The sequence below is a fragment of the Salvia splendens genome, chromosome 12, assembly GCF_004379255.2.
Source record: "Salvia splendens isolate huo1 chromosome 12, SspV2, whole genome shotgun sequence".
NCBI classification, from domain to species: domain Eukaryota; kingdom Viridiplantae; phylum Streptophyta; class Magnoliopsida; order Lamiales; family Lamiaceae; genus Salvia; species Salvia splendens.
In genome coordinates, this window is record NC_056043.1 from 7,893,603 (window position 1) to 7,912,129 (window position 18,527).

Sequence of the window (18,527 nt, forward strand, 5' to 3'; positions counted from 1 at the left end):
ATTAGTTCCATTGACATAAGAGAATGTAATTTTTAATATACGTTGTGTGAGTGTTTGCGTCCAGAGAGACAGGCATGCCAAGTATATGCGGAACAAATCCTGGCCTCAATACGAAGACTGGAAGGAGGTTTTTGGAAATGACCGGGCCGATGGTGAGAAACGTATAGACGTTGGTGCTGCTGCGAGGACCATTTACGGGAACAAAGGTGATTCTCCGGGAGCGGATGAGACTCAAGCCGCGGATGGGACATCCAGTCACATGACTTTACAAGATCTTTTTCCTGACATGGTCTTCCCGGAAGGTGTCCTGCCTGAGATGATTGATGAGAGCCAGTCCGCCACCGAAGTAGAAGGGCCTGGTTCTGGTGTTGATGTTACTGTGGGTCTAGGAGGAGAGACACGGGGGACAGGAACAACGACAGGGGATGCTTGTGGATCAGGTGCATTGAGAGGAAAACAAGTTGGCAAAAAGGTGCTTAAGAAGCAAAAAGTGGAAGACAAGATGGATGGAGTTATAACTCTCATGGGGCAGATTCACACAGACACAAATGAACGATTGAAAGAGATTTCGACTAGGATTGGGTATGAGTTCGATCTGAGCAACAAGAGGGCGGAGGTCTTTGACCAACTCAAAAGTATACCCGGCTTATCTCTCAAGTTGCAGTTCTATATTTCAAAGAAACTCGTTAAGGAACCCGAACTCCTTGATCTGTTTCGAGGCTTGCCCGAATCTGCTCGTGCAGCCTTTGTGTTTGATCTGTTAGAAGCCGACGAGAAGCTGTAATCTTAACATAGGGACCCCATTTCATTTTTCTAATTACTACCTCATTATGTTTGAATGAGAGAACAATGTAGTGATGTTATTTTGAGTATGGCTAGCAGTTGTGATGAAGCTACTCTTAATCATGCTTCATCAATATATTTGGATACTTTCTTATTACATTTTGCATAATTACTACCTCATTTATGCTTGGGTGTGCTTAATGTTCTCTAAATTACCATGTTGATTGTAATACAGATTATTGCGGTCAGTTTAGTGGTGCTTAATGTTCTCTAAATTACCAAGAAATCGTCAGTTTAGTGGTGCTTAATGCATCGGTCAAACAAGTTGGAATAAATGCATCAAATCTCGGAATCAACAGCTATGTTAAGCCAAGCCATATACTGCCAAAACCCACCGAAAGAAACACAATCAATTGGCCTCTGAAAAGGCTAAATTTTGACAACCTATGATGTGTGGTGTTCACCAACTTAGGCTCTGCAATAAAGAGAGTGTAATAAGGCTCATGGGGTTGCAGTGATATGGCTAATCAATGCCTCAGAAACACAGTTGATGCGGGTGTATTCAGTGGTGTTAAATACACCTTACCAAAGCTAGACCTCACCAAGCTCTCAAGAGATTTTTTCATTCATGGCCAACGACGGACTCATGGAGTACTTACGAATGCCGTCCTTCATCAAGACGTTTTCCGAAGCTACTAGTTTGAATGAGTTGGTAATGTTTTTGGTCTTTCTCGGTTTTGTGCTTACAACATCGACTTCTTAATGCTTGACCCAAGTGTTTGTTACATGTGTAGCGCATTCCACCAGAATTTGTGGCTCTTCATGGTGCGAACCTACCTTTCGACTGCCGACTAATCACGCTGCTAGGAAGGAGGAGTTTCCCAGTTCGTGTGTTGAATATTGCGAGTGGCTGCCATTTCCACGCTGGTTGGTCGGACTTTCGGATCACCAACGAAATTGTTCACCATGATGTGCTTACTTTTACCATGGTTGACGCGGGGGTATTCCTTGTGAAACGCTATAACCCAAGAACTGGATGTCCTCCTCTCGGTGATCTACAAGGTGCGTGATATAACCGAATAAATTTAGTTAGTATGTGGTCGTTGCCTCTGACTTTCCTATTTTCCCTAATTACACTTACGAAGCCACTGGATATGGAGACTCCGACCATAGTGATGCCCCGGATGTGGATACATCGAACGACTACGTGCCAACGCAATCAGAGGGTGGGGACTCGTCGGACGGTGACGACTACGCTTCGGACGCAGGGGTATTGGATGAGGATGGCTGCCCGACGTTCACCGTTACGTTTGATTCGTCGAACATCAACGGGACACTGGAAATTCCGATGGCTTTTTGGCGCCGCCACATTCGAATGATTTCCCTTCAAGACCCGGTGTACTTCAATGTAAACGGGGACTGCTGGTTCATCATTCTTGACCACAACGAGACCAAGATCTGGGTGAAACGCGGCTGGAGACGTTTCAAGGAACGTAACAATGTAGTGGTTGGTGTGCGGTGCCACTTCAAACTCATTGATCGGAATGAGGTTCAGTTTTATGTGTGGTTTGATCGGCCTTGAGAGTTTCCTTTGTCTGCAGCTTCGGTGAAGCACCTATGTACTATGTTAGTATGTATGATGTTAGTGTGTTATGAATGAACTAGCGTGTACTGTGGTGAGAATTGTTCACCAAATTTTCCTAATCGGCTTGCTATTTTGAATCCCAGATGCCGTTTGATTCCTAAATTCAGTTAGCTCCATTTGACATCGTATATTATTTGGGCTGGTATGAACCTCAATAAACATAACATCTACTGCCAAAATAATACGGACCCTCCGATTAAACACAGGAATAAAAAAAATTGAAGGCTCTGCATTCTGGAATAAAAATGTATTACAGCTTGAATGAAAATAAGTCATGAATTAAAAAAAAATTCCAAGAAAGTAACTTCAATTCGCACAATCGAACTCAACACTGGAAAGAATAAGGTCCATTTGCATAAAAATAGCACAGATCTTAGCATAGACAATCAAACTTGTCCATTATTTCTGTCTCCCCACATTTCCCTTGCAAGATCATCCCTTTTTTGGGTCCATAATGCAGATGGTTCCACGCTACTGATATTATCACCACACAACAAAGGATCGTTGGCAGGCTCATCATCAATATCAGCCTCATTAACCACCTCAGCCTCGACGGGATCAACTACCATTTCACCTCGTATGTAATTGTGTAGAAGAAAGCATGCGATGATGAGTCCAGTTTGAACATCTATGGGATAAAAGCTTGCTGACCTTAGGATTCCCCAACGCATCTTCAGCACCGCGAATGATCTTTCGATGACATTCCTCGCCTTGGAGTGTCTAAGGTTGAAAAGCTCTTCCGGTGTTTGGGGGGCTTGCCTTCCGACCCCCCATTCCTTGAGATGGTAGCGGACACCTTTGTACAGTGTCAAGAAACCTTCGGCATTTGGGTATGCTTGATCGCAGAGATAGTAGCATCCTGAAAAATGCAAGACATGTACTTTGTCAAAGTATAAAGGGGTGTAACAAGTTGTTAGTACGATGAATTTATTATAAAACCGTGCATACAATACCTTTGGGTACTTTCAGACCTAAAGGTCGGCTGACTGCATCCCTTAAGATCCTTGAATCGGCTGCCGAGCCTTCCCAACCAGGAAGGAGGTAAGTGAATCTGAGCTGGGGGTCACACACGGCTAGTGTATTGGTGGTGATGTGACCTTTTCGATTACGGTACCGGGGAACGTCGGAAATTGGGACACGCACATTGATGTAAGTCCCATCCAAAGCACCTAAGCAACCCTGCAAGCACATTTCAAACCACATTGATGCTCCGGATATCCAAAAATTATGTAAGCATCTCAATGTGAACTTACCTTGAACCATTTCCATCTACGATCAATACAACCCTCATCTATTGGGATGGGCTTCACCAAAAAAAGATTGTGAAGCATGAGAACTCCATGGAGTACAGTGTGAATATATTTGGAGACGGTTTGAGATGATCGCATGAAATTGTGACCTACTATGCGGGATTTTTTGTGATGAGCAAGCACACACAGGAACATAGCCACTTGTTCTTCTACAGTCACTTGTCTCTGGTCTACTAGGCCTACCCGGTCACGGAGAATACGACATAGACGCCCAAAGGTATTCCTATCCATTCTCAAATTATCCACACAAGCTATGTCTGTCACACGCACAAGCCTATCTAGTTGACGCACATGATCCGGGATAGAATCTAGAACCACAGACTGACCTAGCCGATCCCACCGTTTACGCTTGCGGTTTTGCGGGAAAATTAATGTGATCATCAAAGATATGAGAAGTATGTTAATTTGATGGTTCCGTATAATCTCTTCTAGCAAGAACACCACGGTGGTCAGGTTATTCTGTGGACATACAAGCAATTGCAAACAATTGGGATGGAAACAACATCTTGTCCAAATTATAAAACACAGAAGATAGCCTGCAATTACTTACCAAGGTGGAACACGTGCATACTGTCAACGTAATTGGATAACAAACACAACATATTCCACTCGATTCAAAACCTAATACCGATATCATAACCAATTAGGGAAACCTGATTTCATACCTTTCGGGAATCCTCGGCGTTACCCATTCAAAACGCACGCCGATTTCAGACCTACAGATTGTATATGAAACCGATTAGCAAAACGCTGCGACAATTCCTCCAAGCATTAACCGAAATAATGCAATTCACCATGAACCCAACAAACAATTGAGAACGAAATACACCAATTCATCCAAGCACTAACCGGAATAAAGTGCTCACCGCTGCAAAATTGAACGCGAATGAATGGAATTAATTCTGTCCGATTACAAGTTCCTCATCCTTTTTACCCCTGCAAAATTGAACGCCAATGAGGGAAATTGATTTACAAATATAGAAGGGTCTTTTGGGCATTCACATAACTCACCTTGAATTTTTCACAATCGGGAAACATTGCATACGGCCGTATCGGAGGTGAAAACCGCGATAGCCATATACACAAAAACGTGGGTGGTATCTCAATTACAACCGGGTCGGTGGTTGTACACCGGGTATTCGGGTAAGCTTATCAGGGCAATCAAATACTATACACGCCCTAGATAAGAGGGCTTATCTTACCCTCTCCGGGCAATCAAACGAGCCCTTAGTTGATATAAGTTGTGTTATGATTATTAGTATGTCGGCAAGTGAAAAGGATTTCTGCCGGCATCTTAAATGAACTTATGAAAGTTACATATAGATGTGGATTGTAGAGAATTCAAAACGAACAACATAGATAAATGGTTAGATAACTGGTCAATTTAAAATAAGCATGCAACACATGATGCAGTCGGTGGTACGTATTCAAGAATAAGATTGTAATGTGATGAATCCGCGAATTATTGATGTTAATAAATGCTGGTAGAGAATGAAGATTATGACACGGTGAATTTACGTGGTTCGATTTACTGAGGTAAATCTACGTCCACGGGAAGAAGGGAGGGCAAGATTGTATTGCTTGATCTGGGATTACAGCTTACAACGCAGACTTGCTATATGATTTTATCTCTAGAGAGCTTAACCCTTTTCTATCAGATCTAAGTTCTATTTATACATTGAACTAGGATCGTGGTTTGCAGCCCCACTAACAAGATCGTGGGTGAGCAATAACTGCTCAATAACTGCTTCATACCACTAAATAGATCGTGGGTATAGTGGAGGTCGTGGAGGCCTTTCGTGAGTCCACTAACTCCTAGTTCGGTCGAATGCTGAGACCGAACTGCTGGACTTTACCGATCAGCTCTTGCCGATCTGAGAGGAGAGCTTGACTGGTCGGCTTTTACCGAGCTGTAGGCTGAGTCCGAACTCTTTGGTCGTGCCGAACTCTTTGGTGCCGAACAGATACTCTTTCTTGGGCTCTGGGCTGGTGGGCCGTCACTGTTATTGGGCTTGCCATTAGGGTTTAGTTCGTACCCCATCACTACCCCCCCCGAAAAGCGAAGTGAATCACTTCGGCGAGGTGAGTCACTTCGGCATTCTGGATAATGGTAAGGGGGAGGCTGACGTCAGGGGACATGCCTTGCGCGTGCCTGCATTAAATGCGACAGTAAAATCCGGCCGTTGAATCCTGAAAAGGTGGGATTCGAAACGGCGCAACGATCTCGAAATCTTTCCCGTATCTAATAAATATGCTTTTTCTTCCTCATTTGAACACCTTTGCTGTTGCGTCTTCTATACTCTCTCTTTCTCGAGAAATTTTCTTCCGCTTTCAAGAGCTTCTTCAGACTTTCTTCACCTTCAAAAAGTAAGAAAAATGTCTTCTTCTTCTTCGGAGTCGGGTAGCGGTAGGAAAGGGGATAAGGGGTCTTCTGGCCGGAAAGGGTCCGGGGAGAAGACCGTAGAGTATTTCCATAGTATTTTGAGTAAGGATACTGTGGTATCCCTACCCGAAAAATACTTTTTTCCTGGGGGAAAGGCGGTGGTACCTGACGGTGATCATAGGGCTGACTCCCCGCCGGAGGGGTACGCCACCGTGTACGAGGCCTGCTTAGAATGCGGGCTTCGTTTCCCCCTCCCTTCTGCCTTTATAGATTTACTAGATTTTTTTCAGCTTCCTTTAGGCCAAGTGACTCCGAACTCTTGGAGGCACTTGTCGGCCTTTGCTGCCGAACTCCGTAGGTTAGGAAGGGATTTGTCTTTGAAGGCGATCCTTAAATTCTTTCAATTTAAGAGGAAGGGGTCTTGGTTTTACTTGATCCCTTTACAGCCCTTTAGAGCCTTTTGTAAAACGAAGTGGCCGAAGTGGCAAAATCGCTTCTTCTACTATGATAGGACCGCGGCTCCTAGTTTTCCCTGGAGAGGGCCGGAGTCCGTTATCCGTCACCCTCGGCCTGAACCGTTGGACGAGCTCGATGGCGAGCTCAACAAGATTCCCATAGTTAGGAAACAATACACGGAGTCTGAGCTCGTCAAGGGCGACGTCGTGTTCGACATCTCGTCTTCGGACGAAGAGGCCGAGGGTGAGGATTTCTCTTTATCTTTATGCTCTACTGCTTTAACGAAGAAAATCTGACTTTGCTTTCTCGCTTTTTGGCAGTGTACATGCTGAGTAAGGCTAGCCGCAAATCTTCGGAGTCCAAGGAGCCGGAGAGGCCGAAAACCACCAGCTCGGCGTCTGATGCCGAGAGGACTCCGAAAAGGCAAAAAACCTCTTCGGATCCGAAGAAGCCGGAGTCGACTTCGGCAAAGGGGAAGGGGAGGGCCCAGAAGCCCCCGAGAGTGCCAGAGAAAGATGTGGTCTTGGCGCCTCCTTCGGAACATATCTGTGAGCCGTTTTTATGGCCCACGGACTTCGCCGAGGTGAACTCTCTTCTTGATTTTCTGGCCTTGCTTTTTTTTCTGTATTTTTTGTGGCCCCTTTGTTGACTTTTTTCTTTATCCATTTTCAGAGGAACGATATGCTCTCCAAGCTCGTCGCCGTCGAACTCTCCAAAGCGTCCAATGACTATGCCGAGATGCAGAGGAAGTTGGCGGCTGCTTGTCATCGGGCCGAACAGGCTGAGGCTAACTTTGAGAAGGCCAGAGCTGCTAGGATTTCGGCCCAGGATGAAGCTCAGTTTGCCAAAAACCAGCTCGTCATCCAGCGAGAGCAGACGAAGCGGAGCGATGCTGCTGCCGTGGTTGCCCAAGGGGAGGCTCTCCGTGTTTACACGGAGAAACTCTTTTTGAGCAGCCAGTTCTCGGCCTTTGTCGGTAGCCTGGTAAGGCTAATTGCCGATAAGGGCGAGCAGGGGGCCGACGTCGTGCTGCCTCTGTACAGCCGAGAGATAGCAGCTCGGCTTCAGAATCTGCCGCTCCTTGAGGAGCTCGCTTCATCCTCGGTCCTGCTTTCTGCAGACCGAGTCCGGAGTTGCCGAGCTGATCGGGACGAGAACCTGGAGGCTATCTTTGCCTCCGTGGGACCCGTTTCACCCGCTTCGACTTACAACGGAGAGGGTGAGGCCGAGCCGCTGGAGCTGGAGGCCGAAGTCGAGCGGGCCGGGCATCCGGAGAAGGAGGCCGATCAGGAGGCGGAGGCGAGGCCGGCAGGAGGCGAGGCGGAGGCTGAGGTAGTTCAGGAGAAAGAAGCTGAACCAGACCAAGGAGCCGGAGACGAAGCTGGCGGAGTATGATTTCGTCTCCCTTCTCTTAGTCTAGCTTCTTCTTTGTAAAATGGCCTTGAAGCCCTCCTAGTGTAAAAAATTTTCCTTGTGAATGAAAAAATTCTCTACACTTGTTTTCGTATAGCTTTTCGTACTCGCCTTTATTCCTGTTGTATTTTACTATCTGCTCGGTACAGCTGCCGAACTAATATAGCTGCTTTGTACTCAAGGAGATGGAGATACTTCACTGGAAACGGCTGTACTCTTCGGCTTTAGACGAAGCTGAGAAAAGAGCTATAGCCGATCAGACGAAGAATGACGAGCTTCTGGCTCGTTTAGTGAAGCTGGAGGCCGATAATAAGGACTTAGAGTCCGATAAGAAGGATCTGGAGGCCGAGCTGAATACGACCGTTGCTGAGAGGACTGCGTACGAGGATTACATCCGTGTGCGCGGGGGATTGACCATATCAGATGTTCAGAGTCGAGTTGACGAACTGTGGGAGGAATATCATGTACTCCGGAGGAACAATGCGCTGGAGAGCTCGGCTTGCCAACAAGTTGTGAAATCATTACGGCGCTGGGCTTCCCGGTACGACATTGTTCTTTCTCGGCGCCCCCCCATAGAAAGATTCCTTCGGCATGTCGTGCCAACAGATGCTCGCACTCCAGATCAAGCCTCTGGCTCCCTTGTTCAAAATCCTACTTCCAGTCAACAACGAACTCCGGAACAGCCGGAAACGCCAAGACGAGAACGGGCTCAGGAGCAACCGGAATCGTCAAGACAGGGACGGACTGAAATTCGCCGAGGAGTTGTGACTATGAGCGAGCAAGATCAGCAGATGATTATTGCAGAGACTCTTCATCGCCGAGGTGTTAGGACTTCTCGGGCTCGGGGAAGAGGCGTTGGGTCGAGGATAGCATCTCGTCGACCTGCTTATTCTTCATCTGCTCGGAACAACCGAACTCGGCTTCCAGAGGATTTTGCAGATAGGTGGCTTAACTTCAGCAACCCTGGACAGTAGAATAGTTCTTTGTAATAGCGTAACGCCATTTTGTAGGGTAGCTGAGTTGTATGCCGAACAAGATTTGAAAAATGAAATTTTGTTTTCGCTTCTAACACTGTATTTACAGCTTAGCGAAAAAATTTCATCGTACTTGTCCTCGGTCTTATGAAGTAAACTTCTTTGACCGAACTTGGTCCTTGGTCTGATGAAATAAACATCTTTGACCGGACTCGTCTTTGGTCTGATGAAATAAACATCTTTGACCGGACTCGTCTTTGGTCTGATGAAATAAACATCTTTGACCGGACTCGTCTTTGGTCTGATGAAATAAACATCTTTGACCGGACTCGTCTTTGGTCTGATGAAATAAACATCTTTGACCGGACTCGTCTTTGGTCTGATGAAATAAACATCTTTGACCGGACTCGTCTTTGGTCTGATGAAATAAACATCTTTGACCAGACTTGGTTTGTGTTCTAATTTGGCGATTTTTGTCGCCGGGATCGAACTTTCCCTTGTCCTAATTCGGCGAGTTTTATCGCGTGGATCGGACTTTCCCAGTTAACCGAAGTGGTCTTATGCAGTAAACCTCTTTGACCAGACATGGTCGTCCCCGGTCTTATGAGGTAAACTTCTTTGACCGAACTTGGTCGTCCTAATTCGGCGAGGTTTATCGCGTGGATCGGACTTTCCCTTATTGCAGTTCGTTTCAGACGAAGTGCTTGTTAAGCTGAATTGCGGTCTTGTATCCTCCTTGGAAGCTTGGACTCACAATCGTTGGCTTATTGCAGTTCGTTTCAGACGGACTGCTTGTTAAGCCGAATTGTGGTCTTATATCCTCCTTAGAAGCTTGGACTCACAATAGTCTTTAATAATCGATCTAAAAAGGGGATCAGTCTTTAAAGAACGATATACCTTGGTACCATTTGTAAGAGACGACAAGCACATAGAGACAAAACACATAGAGAAAAAATGAAAAAGACGAAAGAAAAAAACTTTAAACTTTTTATAAAACGACAAGTAAAAAGTACAAGTAAAAAACAAACAAATAAAAACATGTACCCCTATGACCGAACTAGACACAAGACAGACTGACCGGACTGTCTCTTACAAGTGGAACTTCTTGAGGTTGGAGACGTGCCATGTTCGGGGTACTTGTTCTCCTGACATGTGAGTCAATTTATAAGACCCTTTGCCGAGGACTTCTGACACCCGATATGGACCCTCCCATGTGGGCTCGAGCTTGCCCAGCTTTTCTGCTCGGCTTACTTCGTTGTTTCTCAAGACGAGATCTCCCACTTGAAATTGAAGCTTTTTCACCCTTTGGTTATAATACCGGGCTACTTGCTCCTTATACTTGGCTGCTTTTATGCACGCCAATTCTCTTCTTTCTTCGGCGAGATCTAGTTCTGCTCTCAGTCCGTCGTCATTCATTTCTGAGGAGAAATTTAGAGTTCGGGGACTGGGTATGCCGATCTCCACCGGAATTACGGCTTCAGTGCCGTACACCAGACTATACGGAGTTTCACCGTTGGAGGTTTTGGGCGTAGTTCGATAGGACCATAGGACTTGAGGGAGATTTTCTACCCATTGTCCTTTGGCTTGTTCTAACCGAGCTTTTAACCCTTTCACCAGAATCCGGTTCGTTACTTCCGTTTGTCCGTTTGCTTGGGGATGGGAGACCGAAGTGAACCGCTGTTGAATGTTCAGCTCTTGGCACCAATTCTTGAACGTCTTGTCGGTGAACTGAGTCCCATTATCCGAGATGAGGATGTGGGGTATGCCAAATCGGCACACTATGTTCTTCCAGACGAAGTCCAATGCCTTTGAGCTCGTTATCGTAGCTAATGGTTCAGCCTCCACCCACTTCGTGAAGTAGTCCACGGCAACGATAAGGAATTTCATTTGCCGAGGAGCTTGAGGAAGTGGTCCCACTATGTCTATGCCCCATTGCATGAAAGGCCAAGGGCTTTGCATAGTGTATAGATCGGTCTGCGGCATCCTTGGGACATTTGCATGAATTTGGCACTTCGTACACTTCTTGACGAGCTGCACTGCCTCTTGTACCATGGTTGGCCAATAATATCCCCATCTCAGAACTTTTTTAGCTAAAGCTCTGGCTCCGATGTGGCTACCGCACGATCCTTCATGAACTTCTCTGAGGATGTAGTCCGTCTCTTCTGGTCCTACGCACCGCAATAACGGCTGGAGATAAGACTTTCTAAAGAGGACTCCTTCATGAAGTTCGTACCGAAGTGCTCGGCATGTGATCTTCCGAGCTTCTCTCTTATCCTCGGGCAATTGTCCTTGATCCAGATACTGCAAGATCGGCGTCATCCAGTTCGGCGAGCTGGATACTGAATGTACCTCGGCTTCATCAATGCTTCGATGCATTAATTCTTCCGCCTTTGAGTTCGGATCTGAGGCCAACTTACTTAAGGTATCTGCTCGGCTATTTTCCGCTCTGGGAATGCGGATTATCCGAAAATAGGAGAAACTTCGGCTGATGCTTTGCGCTTTGTCCAAATACTTCTTCATTCTCTCGTCACGAGCTTCACTTGTACCCAACATGTGATTTACTATGACTTGTGAATCACAATGGACTTTGAGAGATTTGACGAGCAGACTTTGCGCTAACTGGAGTCCGGCCAGGAGGGCTTCGTACTCGGCTTCATTATTAGTAGTGGGGAATAGGAACCGAAGTGAGTAGGTTACCTCGTGTCCGTCGGGAGCGACAAGTAAAATACCAGCTCCACTTCCCATCTTGTTTGAAGCTCCATCTACGAATCCGCTCCAGCAGTCCGGCGGCTCTACTTCGGATTCCAAGGGCTGTGCTAGTTCGGCATTGGCAGAATTCTTCTGTTCGGCAATAACAGGAATTGCTTGATCGAACTTTGCTTCTGCAAGAAAATCTGCCAAGGCTTGTCCCTTGATGGCTTTCCGAGGTAGATATTCAATTGTGTGCTCTCCCAACTCTATAGCCCACTTGGCGATTCTGTCTGATGCTTCTGGTTTGGTCAACACTTGCCGAAGTGGCAGATCAGTTAAGACGCATACCTTGTGAGCATAGAAGTATGGCCGCAGTCTCCTTGCTGCATTTACTAATGCCAGAGCAATTTTTTCCAGAGGTTGATACCTTGTTTCTGGACCTCTTAATGCTCGGCTTGTAAAGTAGATGGGAAGCTGCTTTAGGCCTTCTTCTCGTACAAGCACCGCGCTGATGGTTTGATCCGATGCCGCTAAGTATAAGAATATTACTTCGGCTTCGGTTGGAGCAGAGAGAATAGGAAGCTCGGCTAGATAACTTTTGAGTTCGTCAAAGGCCTTTTTCTGCTCGGCTCCCCACTCGAACTTTGGTGCCTTTTTCAACACCTTGAAGAACGGCAGTTGCTTTTCGGCTGCTTGGGAAAGGAATCGATTCAGTGCGGCTAGACATCCGGTTAGCCTTTGCACGTCATGTATGGACTTCGGCATTGCCATGTTCTGAACGACTTGAACTTTTGAGGGGTTTGCCTTGAGTCCGTCCTTTGAAACCCAACAACCCAGAAACTTTCCCGAATCTACCAAAAAGGTACACTTTTGGGGATTAAGTTTGAGGTTGGCTTTCTTGAGCACGTCGAGAGTGGACTTGAGGTTGTGCTCGTACTCCGAAGTGCTTTTGCTTTTGACGACTATATCGTCAACATACACTTCGACCTCCTTTCCAATCAGGTGCCGAAAAAGCTTGTCTACCATCCTTTGATAAGTGGCTCCGGCATTCTTTAAACCGAACGGCATCTTTTTATAAGCGAAAATGCCGAAATCAGTAATGAAGGCCGTTTTTGAAGCGTCAATCTCATCCATTAAAACTTGATGGTATCCTTTGTACAGATCAAGAAAACAAAAAATTTCAAAGCCTATCAAAGCTTCTACTTTTTTATCTATGTTCGGAAGGGGATAGCAATCTTTGGGACAGTGCTTATTTAGATCGGTGAAATCTATGCACATCCGCCATCCTCCTTCCTTTTTCTTGATCATGACAGGATTGGCCACCCACGAAGGATACTTCACTTCGAATAACACATCCGCCTTCAATAATTGACGGACTTCGTCATGGATGACTTGACTTCGTTCTGCCGCAAAGAGTCTTTGCTTCTGTTTTATCGGCCGGACTGAAGGATCAATATTTAACCGATGAGTGATTACCTCGGGGGGCACTCCGGTCATGTCCAACGGAGACCATGCAAAGACGTCTTTATACTCCTTGAGGAGCTGGATGGTTTTTTCCCGAAGTAGGGGCGTTCCCGCGAAACCGATCTTAACCGTTCTGGATGGATCGTCTTCGTACAGCTGAACTGTCATCGAGTTCGGCTCCGGTATGACTTCGGTCATCGCCTCTGACTCCGGCTGCTGTGATTGCTATGCTTGGTGGTGCCGATCTGACTGCTCGGCACTTCTAAGCGCAATTTGCAGACATTCCTTTGCTCTCTTTTGGTCACCTCGGATGACCGCTATCCCTCCTTTAGTAGGGATCTTGATGGTGAGGTGATAGGTGGAGCAAACGGCCCGAACTGTGTTGAGCCAGTCTCTTCCCAGGATGACGTTGTACGGGGACCGAGCTTTCACCACGAAAAACTCAATCATCGTACTGGAGCTAGTAGGCGCTTTCCCCACCGTGATCGGAAGGCTGATAATACCTTCAGGGCGGGTGTCCTCCTGAGTGAAGCTCTTCAGGGGAAGCGGAGCCGGACTGAGCCGAGCTGGGTCCACTTCTAGTTTGTCGAAGCACTCTTTAAAAAGAATGCTAACCGACGCTCCTGTATCCACAAACACCCTGTGGATCAGTTTGTTTGCCACTCCGGCTTGGATGACAATGGCGTCTTGGTGAGGAGAGATGGCCGGGACGGGATCAGCAGCCGAGAACGTAATCACTTCGTCCTGCTTCAGCCTTTTATGCGTTGGCTCCTCTCGATTGGAGCCTCTGCGTTCTGACTTTAGGGACGACTTGGTCTTCCCGGCAGGGAGCGCGTCAATAGTCTGGATTATTCCATCATATTGCGGCTCGTCATCGTCTTCGGGATCCGGCTGCCTTTTCGGATCCTGAGGAGCGCAGTTCGCACCACTCTGCTTTTTATTCTTCTTTGGCTGCTTACTTCGGTATTTTTTCAATGTCCCTGCCTTCACAAGAACATCGATACCTGCAGCCAAGTTTCTGCACTCCTCAGTATCGTGACCGTGGTCTTGATGGTAGGAGCAGTAGTTATCCTGTGGTCGGCGCGCGGCTGATTTCGTCATCCGCTTTGGCTTTTCGAATAGGTCAGAGTGCAGTTCGAAAATTTCCGCTCTCGGCTTGTTCAGCGGTACGAACTGAGCGGGCGGCTTCTCGGGATTGAGACGAGGTCCCAATCTGTCTTGCACCGGAGCCCTTTGAATTCTTTCAAATGGAGTCCGGCGAGGATGCCCCTGATCGCTATGATCGGGCTTCCTTCTGTCTCCTCGGGACGATGAGCTGTCTAACGACCGTTTGCGACGGTCTGCCTCATCGGCCCGGGAGTACTGGTCCGCAATGTCCCACATTTCCTGAGCTGTCTGCGGACCGCACTCAACGAGCTTCCTGTAGAGAGCTCCGGGCAGGATTCCATTTTGGAATGCCGAGATGACAAGCAGATCGTTGAGATCGTCTACTTGCAGGCATTCCTTGTGGAATCTTGTCATAAAGTCGCTAATTTTTTCGTCGCGACCTTGACGAATGGAAAGCAGCTGAGCCGAAGTGATTCGGGCTTCCGCTTTCTGAAAGAACCTCCTGTGGAAGGCATCCATTAGATCTCGGTAAGATCTGATGCTGCCCTGGGGGAGGCTATCGAACCACCTTCTCGCGTTCCCGATGAGCAGCTCGGGAAACAGCTTGCACATGTGGACCTCGTTGAGACCCTGGTTCGCCATGTTATATTGATAGCGCCCCAAGAAATCGTGAGGGTCCACGAGCCCGTCGTAAGTCATCGACGGAGTTCGGTAGTTCTGTGGTAGGGGAGTTCGGGTGATGTCGTCCGAGAACGGAGTCTTCAGTGCTCCGTACACGGCGAATCCGATATCTCGTCGGTATGGAGGAGATTGAGTTCTCCTGTGATTCCGGTACCGAGGAGGAGCTGGAATATGTCGGGGTTGAGGATTCTTTCTCCTGGGAGATGCGACACTACTGCGGTAGTGACTTTCTTGTGCGGAGGGAGAAGGAGAATCCGTCGTTTTCGTCTCCGGCTGCTTTTGGCTTTTTCGCAGGAAGGTTAAGAATTCCTCCTGCTTTTCAGCCAAAAACTGCTTGACAGCCTCATTCAAATCGGGCTGCTGGGAAGACTCAGTGGGACGATTTTTGGAGCGGCTTGTTCCTTCGCCATGAGAACTGGTGGTGGATTTATCCCTAGGCTGTTTTCCCGACCTATGGGATGGATTGGCTTCCTCCTGGTTCTCACGGGCTGGAATACGGGTATTCTGCGATCTGGTATGCATTTTTTGGGTGGAAAAAATGGATCAAAAATTCGCTTTATCACAAATTTTGTTCTCTGTTTTCCCACAGACGGCGCCAGTGATGAATCCGCGAATTATTGATGTTAATAAATGCTGGTAGAGAATGAAGATTATGACACGGTGAATTTACGTGGTTCGATTTACTGAGGTAAATCTACGTCCACGGGAAGAAGGGAGGGCAAGATTGTATTGCTTGATCTGGGATTACAGCTTACAACGCAGACTTGCTATATGATTTTATCTCTAGAGAGCTTAACCCTTTTCTATCAGATCTAAGTTCTATTTATACATTGAACTAGGATCGTGGTTTGCAGCCCCACTAACAAGATCGTGGGTGAGCAATAACTGCTCAATAACTGCTTCATACCACTAAATAGATCGTGGGTATAGTGGAGGTCGTGGAGGCCTTTCGTGAGTCCACTAACTCCTAGTTCGGTCGAATGCTGAGACCGAACTGCTGGACTTTACCGATCAGCTCTTGCCGATCTGAGAGGAGAGCTTGACTGGTCGGCTTTTACCGAGCTGTAGGCTGAGTCCGAACTCTTTGGTCGTGCCGAACTCTTTGGTGCCGAACAGATACTCTTTCTTGGGCTCTGGGCTGGTGGGCCGTCACTGTTATTGGGCTTGCCATTAGGGTTTAGTTCGTACCCCATCATAATGGAAACATATACTGCTCTCTCGTCCTATGTTAAGTGATTGACTGCTTTTTAACACGTGTTTGGAGAAAATAATAATAAATAGTTAAAGTTAAGAAAAATTAAAGCAAGTAAGCGAATAATGTAGATACAACTCTATACTATATTATTATCTCTCTTACTTTACTTTCTCTCCACTTTAACTTTTTATAATCATCTTTGCAAAACAATAGCTAAAAAAATCAATCACTCGAGCTAGGACATTGGAAGTATATGTCAAATGGCTGTCATAATAAAAAGGAAAATTACCTTTTAAAAACAAGCAAATTAAATCATAGCATTCGTAATTGGGTTATACGATTAAAATTTCAATAGAATTTGTTGTTTAAATAATAGATTTTGATTGACTCTTGGAAAAATTTTACATTGTTCTACACTATGGTGGTCGATTTCTAGATGCTTTTTACTCTTCCCGTCTCCTAAAAATAGAAACTTTTGAAACGGCACATGTTTTAATACAAAATTGGAAAAGTAAGAGAGAGGTACAAAGAAAAGTGTGTTAGTGGAAAATGAGTCTCGCCTTATTAGAGAGAAAATAAATTTCCTTAAATAGAAAGTTTCTATTTTTAGGAGACGAACTAAAGAGGAAAAAAATTATATTTTTAAGGGACAACGGTAGTAGTACTTATCTTGTGAAAATATAATAGTAATAAAATATATAAAAATTAGGTTTAGGATTTTAGGTTTGGTACTTTTGAAAGTTACGAGATTGACCAAAAGTCAATCATAAATTATGATTTAAACGACAAATTTTTCGTTATGGAATTGGAAGACATATGTGAATTAACTTTTAGTTGGATTTTAGTTAGTCTCATAATTTTCAACATATGTGAATTAAATTTTAATTTTATTATAAACATTATACTTGAAACTAACATTACTTTCACAATTTTGATGAATTTTAATGTATTAAGTTTCTTAATTTGCATCAATGGCGCCTGAATTACTTTTACTCTTTGGTGTTATCACAATTTTGATTCACAAAGAGGTTCGCAACTTAAAGTGGCATGGAAGAAGAATTTGGGTTCACAATTCCCAAACTGCAATTTGGACATTCACCATTCGAACTTTTTCATAGGACAGTTACGAATAAATAAAAATGATTAAAAATATTATAGGCTAATATGAAAAATATAGTACTTGTGTTACTTAATAATGACATCTAGTCTAGAATATTTCCTTTGTCATGAATAGGTCCATTTATTACTGTTACTTCTTCTAGAAACTGAGTGTCTCGCCGTCATAATTTTCATTTGTTAATACAGAAATATAGTGTTTCAGCCTCACTTATATTTTCACTGAAGTCAAACTTCACGCATTGGACCTTTTTTATCACCATTATATCCTCTTCTTGTGAGATTATTTATATGAATTTCAATTTCATTGTAATTGTATTTAATTGATCATTCAATTAATGTAAAGATATCTCTTCTAGAGTTTAGACTTATATGTTGAGCCAATTTAGATAGATTGTTTGGTAAAAGTTGTCATTGGATTGCCTTCAATTTCATTGAACGAGTTCCAAAGTTCTTAAGTTGGATTCTTAACTCAAACATCCTCCTTTAATCTATATTTTTGTTGATTGAGCATGGTACTAAAACTACAAGGCTAGCCAACTCCATTATATAGTTTTGGCTAAATTCCTCTTTCCTATGATTCTGTCAATTTTGCGATCAGAATAGTTAATTAGGGATATAACCATATATAGGGGAAGCCAATACCATTTATTACGCAAGATCATCACATTACCCACGTCATTCATAGCCTATATTCACAACTTTTACTTATTAATTTTATTAAACGTGAGTATACCACTAATAGATACTACAACTTCTTCCACCGGTAATGCATGTAATTAGTGTGAGTAAACAAAGAATCTCAAACCCAATAATGTGTACAAATAATTAATAACTTGAATGTCAATAACCTCCTTCTTATAGCATTGGTGAATGCTTATGCCTAGAAATCTGATATTGGAGGGGTGATGATTATTTTTGGATAACGAATTAACATCACTAATACAAAATAAATTAAAAAGAGAAATACAGTTATGAGGTCATTACCATGGTCTTAATTTAATGATGGTTTTTCCTCAATGAAATTCCAACTTTAATCATGAACTTAGCAAACAATTGACGAAGCAACCACTTCCCCTTTATTTGCTTACCAGCACCATTCCCCTTCTTTCTTGTCTCCCTCATCTTTTATTCACTTTATTTACTTGCTGTTGGTTGTAGTATTTTATTTTCTCCAAATCAATTATCTATTTTTATTATTATTATTTTATCTACTGTGTTAATCTTGTTACTGACCACTGTGATCACCAACAATTAATTAAGAAAAATGTGTGTGGTGTTGTATAGAAATAATGACGTGGGGGTGACG

At 44.7% G+C, this 18,527-nt stretch overlaps 1 protein-coding gene and 1 long non-coding RNA gene across 3 annotated transcripts; one reads left to right on the forward strand and one right to left on the reverse strand.

The window, feature by feature from the left end:
- Positions 1-1,444: 1,444 nt before the first annotated feature.
- Positions 1,445-2,365, forward strand: LOC121757474 (B3 domain-containing protein Os03g0212300-like). Its single transcript, XM_042153014.1, has 3 exons — positions 1,445-1,495; positions 1,578-1,845; positions 1,929-2,365. The coding sequence occupies exons 1-3, from the start codon at positions 1,445-1,447 to the stop codon at positions 2,363-2,365; spliced, it is 756 nt and encodes a 251-aa protein (XP_042008948.1).
- Positions 2,366-4,149: 1,784 nt separating this feature from the next.
- On the reverse strand, positions 4,150-4,953 carry LOC121758426. 2 transcript variants are annotated; one of them, XR_006041449.1, is made up of 3 exons: positions 4,750-4,953; positions 4,605-4,674; positions 4,150-4,454 (listed from the first exon to the last, which is right to left on the reverse strand). It is a non-coding gene; the product is annotated as an uncharacterized LOC121758426 (long non-coding RNA). The 2 variants fall into 2 exon arrangements; XR_006041450.1 differs by having other exon boundaries at positions 4,588-4,674.
- Positions 4,954-18,527: the final 13,574 nt, after the last annotated feature.